The 14244-nt window shown below is 48.4% G+C and overlaps 1 protein-coding gene and 1 long non-coding RNA gene across 2 annotated transcripts; one reads left to right on the top strand and one right to left on the bottom strand.

Moving 5' to 3' along the window:
* Positions 1–181: 181 nt before the first annotated feature.
* LOC122154639 lies at positions 182–4786 on the bottom strand. Its single transcript, XR_006166671.1, has 3 exons — positions 4543–4786; positions 3587–3751; positions 182–708 (listed from the first exon to the last, which is right to left on the bottom strand). It is a non-coding gene; the product is annotated as an uncharacterized LOC122154639 (long non-coding RNA).
* On the top strand, positions 4400–7825 carry MED18 (mediator complex subunit 18). Its single transcript, XM_042804632.1, has 2 exons — positions 4400–4552; positions 4799–7825. Exons 1-2 carry the CDS (start codon positions 4480–4482, stop codon positions 5350–5352), a joined length of 627 nt encoding a protein of 208 aa, XP_042660566.1. The 5' UTR covers positions 4400–4479; the 3' UTR covers positions 5353–7825.
* Positions 7826–14244: the final 6419 nt, after the last annotated feature.

Genomic DNA, 14244 nt, shown 5'->3' with positions numbered 1-14244 from the left:
GATCACTCCTCCACAGCGTGCGTGCCCTGGAGCCAAAAGCGGCCCCCTTTTATGATGCCAAAGTTACATATTCATCAGTCTTAATACATATGTGTTATAATTCCGGGAATAGGGAGGGAATATTACAATTAATTCTGAGAAATCATTAACATATCCCCTGCCCCAAGTCCCTCCCCATCACGCCTGCGCAATGTCTCTTGGTGGTCGTGGGCAGGGCTGTTCTGATGAAGGCTCGTAGTCTTCTTCACTGTGTTTGCTAGTTGACCCTTGCTTTTGCACAGACTCAGTTCTGTAGTTACACACATCTCGTCCTTCAGGCCTTGTTGGATACAGTTTGTTGCTAACTTGCAGCTCCTTTATCTTGGTGGCTCAGTAGTTCCTTCCTTATCTCAAGGACGATGGTGGGCTCATCCTGTTTTTCTCTCATTCATTCGCAAGGTAGTTATCTATTTAATGTTTTCTTGAGAAACCATCTGGTTAGTGCCTCTTCATTCATACATCATTCGTAAAGTGAGAAAAGTTGGTCCATCCTCTGACTCCTTCCAGTTACATTTTGGGGTCAAGTGAGAGTTCTTACTACTCACAGTGATTTTAAGATACCACCTCCATCTCTTTTGGGACATAGCTTACCATTTTTGAGGTTGTGTTCTCTTCCCTCTCTCCCTTTGGCTTTGGTTAGGGAAGGTTTGCACTGCACGATGACACCAGCTGAAACAAGGAGATGATGGCTTGGGCTTCAGGCAGTGTCTGTATATGCTGAGATCCACAACAGCCAACTAAAGACCAGCTCTTAGAATCACAGCATGGTTTGGATTGAAGGGACCTTTAACGACCATCTAGTTCCAACCCCCCTGCCATGGGCAGGGACAACTTTGGCCAGCCCAGTTGCTCAAAGCCCCTTCCAGCTTGGCCTTGAACACTCCCAGGGAGGGGGCAGCCACAGCTTCTCTGGGCAACATGTTCCAGTGCCTCAGCACCCTCGTGGGAAAGAATTTCTTCCTTACCTTACTTTATTCTTTCAGGGGAGAACTCTACAAGGTCAGTCCATTTTCATAAAATAGAATACCAGGATTAAACAAACAGCTGTGCCATAAAAATTATGCCAATGACCAATCTTTCCAAGGACCACAGCACGAAAGAGCAGATTTAGGCCAGTTTATCAAGCTCAGAGCAAGACTAGTTGCATATGACTGTAGCTTCTAGCTCTCCATGTGGTACCGTAACACAGTTTGCCAAATCACTTCCCACTTCCCCTGTAATGAAATGCTGGTCTCCAAAAACAAATGGAAGGCAATCCTACAGTACATGTATGCCATAGGCTGTGTCATCATCAATCCACAACCTTAAAAAAGTGATCTTCCAAGGAAGCAGTCAACATGTAAAGTTGCCCTGGAAACCTTACCTCATCCTCAAAACAAGTGGGCAACATTGCTGCCTTCTTTTGCCGAGCACTGATTGCTCTATCAGTGTTTTGCCCATAGCCCACACCCAATCAAGCCTGCTTTGTACACTGTGCACGAGTGCAACCCTACCACCAAGGATAAAGCTTTTTTTAAAAAGGTACTTAAAACAAGCCAAGTGCTAGTGTAGCGGTACGTACAGCAGTCCAGCTCCTTCCCCATCTTTTATATGTAAGAGCTGGCATAGCTCTGTGTGAGCTGGCCCAGTCAACGCTAAAGCAGTTAAAATTAGTTCAACTTTTGGGAATAGTGATTCTAAAAGAATGCTTCATTAGTGAAAAAGATGGGCAGGTGTATCCAGCACACAGGAAGATACGACTGTTGGCAGAGTTTCTGGCTAAACAGAATTGCACTTTTTTTAGGAATAATCTTGGCTTTCCCACATGAAAATTGTTTCTGGGTAAGTAAGTCTAAAGAGTTGGACGCTCACTAAAGAAATGTTCTCACAGCAGCTTTTTTTAACATATAACAAAGCACCCTAAACTGGTCGTTTAAAATCCAGGGGACAGTCATATAGCATAGAAAACTACATGCAACTTTGGTTTTTGCTTCAGTAATGCAAGTTTAGGAACAGGGCCAAGTCTGGAAGCCACCAGGCTGAACAGCTCACTGAACTCTCATGTGAAAAATTTTCCTGCTTTGCAAGGTAGAGAGGAATGAATCAGAATGTGTATTACACTGGGGCTGGTAATAACTCATCAGTTATCTGATGTTTATTGACTTCTCTCTGTCTTTGTGCTGTAAGCTTATGTAGTCCCTTTATTTAAGATAGTCCCTCAACTACTGACACATCATTGCTTGTGGTGAAATGGCTAAAGACCAACCCAATGTCCTTGACTTACCTTTTAAGACAGATAATCACTTAATGAGTAATCCTAGCCTTAAAATTTTGTCAACAACTTTTAAAAACCTAAATGATGCAATGAGCTCATTATATAAATTGCCTATTACATAACAGAATGCAGTATTTAAATTTAACGAGCTGGCACACAGATTTGTAGGATGGAAGGTTTTTTTCTATTAATTCACCACCAGCGAATGGAGAGTGCTTTACGCTTAGTCTGAAAGCAATTTTGATTTGTAAAGGTGACAGACTGGGGATTCGGTCCCAAAGTCTCTGAGACGAGTGAGAAAAAAAAAAAAAAATCCAAGTTTTAGTAACGAGGAAGAAAAACCTTTATATCTAGTTTATATCTAACTGACCCTCCCTACTGTTCGTGTTATTTCCATGCGTGAACACGTCTGGATCACACATTTCTGCAGGGAGGGCTCTGCTCTGTGCTCTTGAAACATTGTGGTGCAGAACTGAGATAAAGGCCTGGCCCTGCACAGGCATCTTGTTTTCCTGACACAGCCAGGTGGAGAAGGAGGTTTTAAAAGGGAGTGGAACAGAACTTAGGTGGGTGGCAGGGAATAACATGTTTACCCTCCAATTCTATCTCTCTTTCTCTCCACCTCCTCCATCTGTCTGACCAACTGTGCTTTGTGTCATCATCAACTGCAGAAAAAGGTTCTTTCTAAGATACCTTTAAGGTACCGAGTTGCACTGCAGTGCTTCCAAGCCAACAGTGACAAGCAGCTGAGCAGCTGCAGGACTGTGCCTTTGCTGTCTTTTACACAGCTGGTGACGGGATTTGGGGATGTTGGGGTGGGGGGCAGGGAGCCACTTTTGCTCTCCTGTCTTGTCCGGGCCCACAGGGGGTTTGCCCAAGTTGGGGTGAGGTTTGCTTCTGCACTGCACTATTGCATAGCTCCTCAGACTACGGGGCAGAACTACTTGGGATAGCTGCAACTGGGGAATTTAAAAGAATTTTCATTTCAAAACAGTAGGCATCCTCTTAATGCTACCCTGCACCTCAGCTAGTCAGAAGAGATAATCTGTATCACCACAAAGAACTGTCCCTTGCAAAAAACTAAACTGCATTTTTTTTTTTTACTTTTCTTAGTTATCTTTCTCAATACATATTCTTTCATTCTAACTGCATCATGACCGCATTAACTAAAGCTCATCTATATGTAAGAAAAAAACCTATTATTTGCTCTTAGAAGTGTAAGGAAGCCTTTAAATCATTACCCAAATCTTTTGCTGACTATCTTATTCCTTTATTTCAACACAGGCCTCTTACCTGCAATCAGGGAAGGACGTACAGTGCGTGTGCACTGTGGCAGCTGTGCGAGGTGTGGTTCCAGCGCCAGCAGCAGGCGGGTCCCTCCTGGACTGCACTGTGCCCCCGCAGTCGCTCCAGTTCAACCTCACGGCTGTGCAACAAGCTCGCTCACATATATGAGGGCTGGAAAAAGTTGTTACAGCCCTGTGAAGAGTTTGCTTCTGCCATTTCTCATTTGCAGGTGTTTGGATTGTGCTAATGTTTATAGAATTTATTTAGAGGCAGGGGCAGCACCACTCTACAGAGATACCGATTAGGGAAAGGCAGGCATGGTGTTTGCTTTCCGTGCAGCTTGAAGGCCTGGTATAAAAACAGCTAAGGAAAAAAAAAAAAAAAAAAAAACAAAATCGAATTTTTAGGTCTAGTTTGGGGATTAGCAGGACCAAATTTAGCAGGTAAACACTGGGCATTCCTGCTACTTTTTGAAAACGGCGGGTTTTCGGTCTAGAAACGGTGCAAAACCTGCCGTGTCCAGGTGAGGAACCCAACCGGCGGGATTTCTGCTTTTCCAAGCGGACATGCCGTTCCCGTTTCACCCCTGGCAACGCCGCAGGTGCCTGAAGGCCACCCCGCAACGCCTTGGTGCCCTGCCCCCTTTGCTGCTGAGCCTTCCCGCCGACCCAGCGGGCCGACCCGTGCCGGCTGACGGCCCGCGGGGGACAGACCGGGGTGCTGCTGCCGGAGGTTTTCCCCAAAATTCTACGGGTGCTGCTACCTGCCGCTACGCCCCGCCCCTCCAGCCGGCAGGGCCCGCGCGGCACCGCCGGGCCGCCAGGGGGCGCTGCCGCCGCCTTCCCGCCGCGCCCGCCGCCGCCGCCGCCGCCCGCCTTCGAGCCCCCGCGGCCTGCACCATGGAGGCCCCCCCCGTCACCATGATGCCCGTCACGGGCGGCACCATCAACATGATGGAGTACCTGCTCCAAGGTAAGGGGGGCAGCTCCCTCCCGCCGCCCAGGGGAGCTCCCGGCGGGCCGCGGGCCTGCGCGCCGCCGCCTCCTCCTCGGCCGAGGGGCGGCCGCTGGGTCCGAGGGGCCTCGGCGCGAGGCGGGCGGCGGGGGTGGGGTGGGAGTCGTCCCCTGAGGGCGGGCTGCGGCGGCCCGCGCTGTGGAGAAATCTCGCGTGGGAAGGGAAGGAAGGGGGTGACCGAAGCGCTGTCTCCACCCGCCGCAGGGAGCGTTTTGGACCAGAGCCTGGAGAGCCTGCTGCACCGCCTGCGCGGCCTGTGCGACAACATGGAGCCGGAGACGTTTCTGGACCACGAGATGGTGTTCCTGCTGAAGGGGCAGCAGGCCAGCCCCTTCGTGCTGCGGGCGCGGCGGTCCATGGACAAGAGCGGGATGCCCTGGCACTTGCGCTACCTGGGCCAGCCAGAAATAGGCGACAAGAACCGCCACGCGCTGGTGCGCAACTGCGTGGACATCGCTACTTCAGACAACCTGACGGACTTCCTGGTGGAGATGGGCTTCCGCATGGACCACGAGTTTGTGGCCAAAGGGCACGTGTTCCGCAAGGGCATCATGAAGATTGTGGTGTACAAGATCTTCCGCATCCTAATGCCGGGAAACACGGAGAGCATCGAGCCCCTCTCCCTCTCCTACCTGGTGGAGCTCAACGTGGTAGCGCCAGCAGGACAGGACGTCGTTTCTGATGACATGAGGAACTTTGCTGAGCAACTGAAGCCTCTAGTACACCTGGAAAAAATTGACCCCAAAAGGCTAATGTGATTGAAGAGCTGGGCAGTTAAGGCACTGGTTTTATTAGTGTTCCTGATGAGGGCGTTTTTCTAAAATGCCTTTTGAAGGCAGTTCAAAACAGGGAGAGGGGAATAAAGTACTACATTTTAGTGTTTTGTCAGTTGCGATTACTGAGTGTTTTCTCCTTCACTTGTGGATGTGAACAAAAGTGTATGCTTTAAACTAATGCCATTCAAAACATCACTAAATGCTGTTATTGATAGTTTTCCTTCTCCTGTTGGGGAGATACCTAATAGAAAGCATACTGTATAACAACCTAAAAATGTTGAACTTACTGGAATTCATCCTGTGTACCCACATCCAGGTGCTGCTTGCTTTTAATTTTTTTTTTAAGCATCATTCCTGTATCCTACCCAGTCATCCAAAATTTTTATTTCAAGTAATATATCAAGTTAATATCCCTTTAATGCAGGAGGAGTTTAACACAAGCATAAACCCAGGAATTACACAGTATAAAGAGCAAAGGTGCACCTATTTGCAATTGAATAGTAAAGTAATAGCATGTGTAACAGGAACAGCCGGGACACAAGATACTTTATAGTGAGACCGTTCCTGATATAACTAAAGTTATAATTGGAAAACAATTTAGCAATTTTAACAATTGCAAGAGGATTTCAGATCTTTTAATACTGTTACATCTTTTTCACTTGAGTTGGGTATGACAGTCTTAGTTAATGAGAAAGCACTAAGTTACATGGGGGTTTTATTACGAGACTTTTACACCTGACATCAGTATTGAAAATTGGCACATTACGATTAAGATCATCATACAGCTGCTGATTGAAATAGTGATGATTTTGTTTAGCACCTCTCTTGATAGTGGGATGGTTAGTTACCCTCCTGGTATTTCAGTGATATTTGAATTAGGTTTGAGAGTTTTCAAATACAGTTCAAACAAAAAAGAGGGTTGGGAAAAATGACAAAATGAGGCTTCTTTAAATTTCTCAAGTTCTTTACAGAAGGCAACCATTTTACCTGTTACTAAAATGTACCAACCTTTGTCAGAGATGCTGCCACCCTTTGGCACCAAACAACTCTTTATGTAACAACTAAAGGCAAAGACCACTCCCACAAAAAGCTTCAAAAAAAGCCTTTTACATTAAGGGCTGCGTTTTCAACACTGGAGTCTGGAGAAGATAAGCCAAGACAACTGGGTTAGCGCTCACCAAGCGCAGTGTCTCAGTGTTCCACTGGTGTAGGGTCGACATACGGGGTGTGGGGACAAGCGAGTACTTGAACACCGGCTGGAGAGCACCTTTACGCTGAGTAATACCCCGACTGCTCATCACCTAGGCTGGAAATATTTTCTGGATGGTACGGGCACACCTACAATTCTTCTGTTCTTACTCAGGCATGACTCGCCCTCCTCAGACAGCATGGCTATCCTGGCCCTTCGAGTCTGGAATTCTTTAGGATACTGTTAAAGGGCATAAATTCCCTGGGGGTGAGGGGTAGGTCCCAGAGCTCTGCCTGTAGCCAGGAGCTGAACTTGCTGTGATGCACTGAGATTCAGTTGTGCTCCTCAGGGCTGTTGTCACATCCTGCCACTGTAGCACTGGTTAGAAATCGCCACAGTCTTCCACAATCCACCGTTTGTCTCTTGTGGCACGAAATTTTAGAAGTCCAGTGGATCAGAAAAGTTGAAAGTTGTGCCAGCATCTGAAAGGGTAGGTACTCATAAGTACAAAGATACATAAAAAGCAGGAAGTACAGAAGTCTTTCCTGTTGCATCTGAAAGGAACTCACTTGGTAATTTACCTTCCAACTTTCTAAGTGGAGGGGAGAACAAATTGCAGAGTGTTTATGTTAATGTAATTGTGAGAGAGAGGAGAATCCCACATGGAATTTCAGACAAACTAGCCAAAGCAAAAGGAGACTGAATGGAAGGTTCCTAATTGTAGTGTTTACACTTCTGATGGCAATAGGTCTGACTATTGCTTGGTCTAAGTTCTCAAACATAAAAATGATCATTTAAATAGTTCTTTTTAAGGAGAATTAGTTTAAACCTGGTTTGGTTTTGTCTGGGATGGGGACACATTTTCTTCTCAGTAGCTAGAACACTGCTGTATTTTGGATTCAGTATGGAATTTGTCATGAGAAGAATGATAATGTGCTGATGATTTTAGCTGTTGCTAAGAAATCAGGCACTTTTCAACTCCTTATGTCCTGCTAGTGTACACAAGAAGCTGTGAGGGAGCACAGCCACAGCAATGGACCTAAATGGGCCAGTGGAATAGTCGCTATAATGCAACATCATGCTCAGTGAATAGATGAAGGATGACCATGAAGCGCTCTCCCTTCTAGGACTGCAGTTCTGGGATTCTCACTTCTCTGGGATGGCTAGCTGGGAATGGCTGGGCATCGGCCAGCGGGTGGTGAGAAGTCGCATCGTGCATTACTCGTTTGCATTTCCTATCATGTTAATTATAGTTTATTTCAATTATTGAACTGGTTTTGTCTCAATCTGTGAATTTCCCTACCTTTACCCCTCCAATTCTCTCCCCCATTCCCTGGGAGGGGGAGGGCGAGTGACCGACTGCGGGGTGTTTGGCTGCCAGATGGGTTTAAACCACAAGAGTCCTTTCTGGCGCCCAGCGTGGGGCACAGGGCTTGAGATGAAAGCAGATCTGAGCAGAGCGTGTTACAACGAATTTGTTACAACTTTTTATTATTTGGGTTTAACAGTTGCTTGTCATAATGTGGGTTTACTGGCTCCTAGAGCAGTGGCACTCACTCTTAGAGTGGTGCTGTGCACCACCCCATTTGCCCTATGCGGTACACAGTCCCTGTGCTGCTGCTTGGCACCCGTGCGAGGTGGATTTCAAGATTTTCGCTTTACTGTACTAGGTGTCACTGATTTGTGGCACGATGAAGCTGTCGGTCCAGGGACTAGTCCGGCAGCTGTACTCGGCACTGTCATCACTTCTGTACTTCAGGGACCATCTAGTGGGAAGCGTGAACAATTACACCCTCCACCTTTTCTCCTGGAGAGCCAGTCCGGCGGGGAGACACCTCCCTTCACTTTCCCCTTCTCCTCCAGGCTAATTACAATAGCGTTTGAGAACTTCAGAAATGTTGAGCATAACGTGGGTTTACTGCTAGGAGCCAGCATGACGCTGAATGTGGTTCAGGTTTGGTCAGGGTTAAGCAACTATGTAGGCGTATCACCCAGAGGCTGGAGAGCTGAGTGGCACGGCGTGTGGGACAGCAAGGGCAAATGCCTGGAACACCTCCAGCGTTTTGGAACTTCACCCCTCAACGAGTGCAGCATCCTGCAAAACTAGCAGAACATTTGGACAAATTATGCTGTCACGCTGGCAACTGCAGAGGGACTCGGATCGCTGCAACCTGTTGCTCACCCCTGTTCAACACTGCGCTCAAGGGGAAGAGGACGTCTCTGGATCTGACAAACAAGTGAGAACCCCTGCAACAGGCACAGCAGCTGAACCAAAGGACCAACCTGCAGCGGTATCAGTTGCCCCCATACAGAAAAAGAAATACACAAAAAAAATATCATTTTGCTTTGTAAGGGATGGCAATGAACCAGAGCCAACGCAAGAACAGAAGGAAGAGACAGAACCAGAGGTAATCCGAGCCCTAACTCTGAGTGAGCTGTGAGACATGTGAAAGGATTTCAGTCGTTTTCCAGACAAGCACATTATCAGCTGGCTGCTCTGATGCTGGGATAACAGACACGGTGGCTTGGAATTAAGAGGGTAAGGAAGCCGGGCAGCTGGAGTCCCTCGCTAAGAAAAGGAGCGTCGATAAAGAGATTGGAAAAGGGGCACAAACCTGCAGCCTCTGGAGGCAACTTCTGTCAGGCATGGAGGAAAGATACCCCTTCAAAGAAGATCTGGTGTGTCATCCAGGCGAGTGGAACACCATGGAGAGAGGTATCCAAGACTCGAGGGAATCAGCCACGCAGGAGATGGTTTATTATGACCCAGACAATGCGCAGCTCCCCACAGATCCAGAAGAAGTCCAATGCACATGACCCGGTGGCAGAAGTTGTACGGAGTGCAGTGTTGTTACGTGCCAAGACACTAGCAGTAGTGGACTGGAAAGATGAGGAGGGACCAATGCTGAATGAATTGGCTCACCGACTCTGGCAATGTGAAGAAAGTCTCTCTTCCTCCCTCATCAGGGCTGGGGAGAAACTGCCAGACATACTGGCCTGGAAACTATCCCAAGAGCTCCAGCAATTCAGAGTGTATGACCTACTCCCCACCTGCACGGACTAGGGTCTCAGCTATCAGGAGTAAGCGTGCCCCTGCTCAAGAGAGAGAAGATAGAAGGTACACACCACAGGGGAAGCTGTGATTTGGCCTGCAGGACATGGAGAAGGGATGAGAAAATGGGAAGGGAAACCTGCCACAATGCTAGAAGAGTGGGTACGTGAATTGTGAGGAAAAAACACCATGAAAGGGGATTCCTTCTCATATATGGGGGGGGGGTGGTGTGGAGAATAAAAGTACAAAGAATAAAAACAGTTATAAAGGGGCAGAACCCATCTATATTTCTGGAGCGACAGGGAGATGTGAAGAGCTAACTATATGTCAGAAGCCAAAGTGAGTTTAACCAGCCCACTGTGACTGGACCGGGAGCCCCGTGCATCCCTGGCATAGACGACCTCAGGAGAGGGTGATTTAAGGACCCAAAGGGGTGTCGGTGGGCTTCCAGCACAGCTGCCTTGGAGACAGAGGAAATCCAACAGCTGTCAGCCTTGCTGGGTCTCTCCAAGGACCCTTCAGCTGTGGGGTTGCTGAGGGTCAAAGAGCAACAAGTGCCAATCGCTGCTACAGCAGCGCACCGGCAGCAGTATCGCACCAGCCGCGACACCCTGGCTCCGATCCAGCGGCCGATTCGTGGACTGCAGGGCCGAGGGGTGATCAGCAGGACTCGCTCGGCCTTTCACAGCCCCACGTGCCAGTGGGAAGGTCTAAGGGAAAGTGGAGCCTGACAGTAGCTCTATTGTGGCCTGGATGAAGTCACGCCGCCGCTGAGCGCTGCCGTGCCGGACATGCTCCGGCTTCAACACCAACTGCAGCCCAGTGGTACGCCGCGACTGACACCGCTCACATCTCTTTCTCAATCCCTCTGGCAGCAGAGCGCAGGCCACAGTTTGCTTGTACTTGCAGGGGCGTCCAGTACACCTGGAATTGACTGCTCCAGGGGCAGAAACAGCCCCACCGCTTGCCACGGGCTGACCCAGACTGCACTGGAAAAGAGTGAATCTCGGAACACCTGCAACACATTGAAGACGTCATCCCGTGGGCCAACACAGCAGAACTTTATAGGAAAGGGAAGAAAAGAATCCAAAGCCTCTGAAAGCAGGAATTGCCATAAAACACAGGTCAAGGCACCTACCCAGGAGATTCAATTTTTAGCAATGAAATAGCAAGGTGGACGTCACCGGCTCCCAGTGGATGTGATTAGTAAGACAGCAGCTCTGTCCCCACACAAGCTTTCCTACGCACTTCGGGTTTCTGGAGAACGCATATCCCAACTTACAGTCCGGTCACAAGCACTCCCTACCGAATGATCCAAAAAAAAAAGAATGATTTTACATGGGGCCCTGAGCAACAACAAGCCTTTGAACAAATGAAACAGGAGGTGGTTCATGCAGTAGCCCTTGGGCTGGTCCAGGCAGCACAAGGTGTCAGAAATGTGCTCTACACCGCAGCTGGGGAGAGAAAGGCCCTGCCTGGCGTCTCTGGCAGGGAGCACCAGGGGAGACCTGAGGCCGACCCCTGGGGCTTTGGGTTCGCGGATATCGAGGATCCAGGGCCCGATATACCCCAGCTGAAAAGGAGATCCTGGCAGCGTAGGAAGGGGTTTGAGCCGCTTCAGAAGTGGCTGGTACAGAAGCACAGCTCCTCCTGCCACCCGCTTGCCGGTGCTGGGCTGGGTGTTCAGAGGGAGGGTCCCCCCACACTCTGTGCAATCGATGCCACGTGCAGTCAGTGGGTCGCACTGATCACCCAACGGGCTCACACAAGAAGCCCCCGTCGCCACTGGAAGTGATCACAGATTGGCCAGAAGGCAAAGATTTCGGAATGTCACCAGAGGAGGAGCTGACGCGTGAGGAAGAGGACCCACCACGTAATAAACTACCAGATACTGAGAAGCAATTCCAGTCTAGGTTATGTCCTGTTTGCTGATGGGTCCTGCCACGTTGCAGGGAAACATCGCAGGTGGAAGGCCACTGTGTGGAGCCCCGCACGACGGGTCACAGAAGCTGCTGAAGGTGGACCGAGTCAGTTTGCAGAGGCAAAAGCCACCCAGCTGGCCCTAGGCAGTGCTGAGCGAGAAAGGTGGCCAGTGCTCTGTCTCTGCACCCAGGCAGGGACAGTGGCAGGTGCCCTGTGGGGGTGGTCACAGCAGCGGAGACAGAGCAGCTGGCAGCGCAGAGGCCATCTCATCTGGGCTGCTGAATTATGGCAAGACATTGCTGCTCGGGTAGAGAACCTGGTGGTTAAAGTACGTTCCATAGATGCTCACATACCCAGCAGTCAGGCCACCGAAGAACATCGAAACAACCAACGGGTGCATCAAGCTGCTAAGATTAAAGTGGCTCACGTGGATCTGCACTGGCGACAGAAGGGTGAGAAATTGATGGCTCGCTGGGCCCATGACAATGGAGGCCAGCAAGGAAGGGATGCAACATCTAGATGGGCTTGTGATCGAGGGGTGGACTTAACCATGCACACTATTGCACAGGTTATCCATGAATGTGAAACACGCGCTGCTACCAAGCAAGCCAAATGATTAAAACCCTCTTGATATCAAGGATGATGGTTAAAATATAAATATGGGGAAGCCTGGCAGATCGATTATGTTACACTCCCACAAACCTGGCACAGCAAACGCTACATACTCAAAATGGTGGAAGCAACCACCAGATGGTTGGAAGCATATCCCATGGCCCATGTCACCACCCAGAAGAGTATTCTGGGCCTTGAAAAGGAAATCTTGTGACAGCATGGCACCTCAGAAAGAATTGAGCCTGGGACTCACTTCTGAAATACTCTTACTGACACCTGGGCCAAAGACCATGGCATTGAGTGGGTATATCACATCCCCTGTTCTGCACCAACCTCTGGGAAAATTGAGCAGTTCAAAGGGTTGCTAAGCTACACTGAGAGCAACGGGTGGTGGAACTTTCAAACGCTGGGACACACATTTAGCAAAAGCCACCTGGTTAAGTCAACACTAGGGAATCTGCCAACCAGGCTGGCCCTGCCCAGTCAAACCTTCTACGTGCTGTGGATGGGGATAACCTTCCTGTAGCGCACATTAAAAATATGCTGGGAGAGGCAGTCTGGGTTATTCCTGCCTCAGGTAAAGGTAAACCCATGCGTGGGATTACTTTTGGCCAAGGACCAGGGTGCACCTGGTATGCAATACAGGAGGATGGGGATGTCCCATGTACGCTTCAAGAGGATGTGATTTTGCGTGAAAATAGCCGATGAATGGAGTTGTATGATGTGAATTGCTAAATAACCCTGTCATGGCATATCATTATTGCTATGGTTGATATATATTATAATAATGGCATCATACTAATTGTTACCTAGGTTAATGAAAAAGGAGCTTTGGTAAAGTCAGGACCAATTTCAGCAATTGGTGCCCAGCAACTTTGAGACCAACATCTTCAGCCTGCAGACCATGAGCACGGACTGCGCCAGATACATCGAGCTCCACATGGAGCATACAGGAGAGACTACACACCATCCTCCTGCTGCGTGCAGGGTCACCCACCCCGCCACCTCCCCATCATCACCCCCTGCCTTGAAAGACTGTCATGACAGATGGAATACAAAGTTATGGACCAAATGAACTCACTATACTTTTTGGAGGGCGGGCCCATAGACAAAAGGGCTACTGTGTTTATTTACATTAAGAAACAGGAAAAGGGATAGAGATTAATTATAGTTTATAGAAAACACGGAACTGAGCATATCATAAAGGGTATTGAATAAGGAGTGTATACTGTCCTGGTTTCGGTAGCTAGAATAGTGCTGTGTTTTGGATTCAGTACGGGATTTGGTATAATATTGATAATGCACTGATGGTGTTTCACTTGTTGCTAAGAAATCAGGGACTTTTAAATTCCCCATGTCCTGCTAGTGTGCAGGTACAGAGGAAGCTGGGAGCGAGCACGGCCAGAGCACTGGACCCAAACTGGGCAGTGGCATACTCCATATCATGCAATGTCATGCTCAGTATATAGAGGAGGGTTGACCAGGAAGCATTCTTGCTTCTGGGACTGCGATTTTGGGATTTTCACTTCTCTGGGATGGCTAGCTGGGAAGGGGCTGGGCATCAGTCAGTGGGTGGTAAGCATGCACATCATGCATTACTCATTTGTATTTTCTATTATTATTACTATTGTTATTATTAGTCTATTTTATTTCAATTATTAAACTGTTTTTATGTCAACCTATGAGTCTATCCCTCCAATTCTCCCCCAGTCCCCAGGTAGGGGAGGGTGAGTGAGCAGCTGTGTGGTGCTTGGCTGCCAGCTGGCTTTAGACCACAACAAAACCTGAAAAATCACACCACCACACATTACCACCCTTCCTTATTCTTGCTATAGTCTATGCATAGGAGAGGCAGGTGTGCAAAGAAAAAAAGGTTACTACATCAACAACAGCTAAAGAAAAACAGACACTTTCAGGCTCCTGATGCTCAAAGTGTTCCTTTTATCTAATGAGATACGCTCCTATGAAACAGCTATCATAGCTGAAGACTAAAGATAATAGCAATATTATTAGCAATACACACCGGTAAATCACATGGCAAAACCGTAACTAATTATCACTCATTCTATCTAGGATTCTATCTAGGGTCAAATTATAT

Source organism: Tyto alba, unplaced genomic scaffold (genome assembly GCF_018691265.1).
Source record: "Tyto alba isolate M040663 unplaced genomic scaffold, T.alba_DEE_v4.0 Super-Scaffold_42, whole genome shotgun sequence".
In the NCBI taxonomy this organism is placed as follows: Eukaryota; Metazoa; Chordata; class Aves; order Strigiformes; family Tytonidae; genus Tyto; species Tyto alba.
Note: the sequence above shows the minus strand (reverse complement) of the source record. Positions and strands in the feature narration are given on the sequence as shown.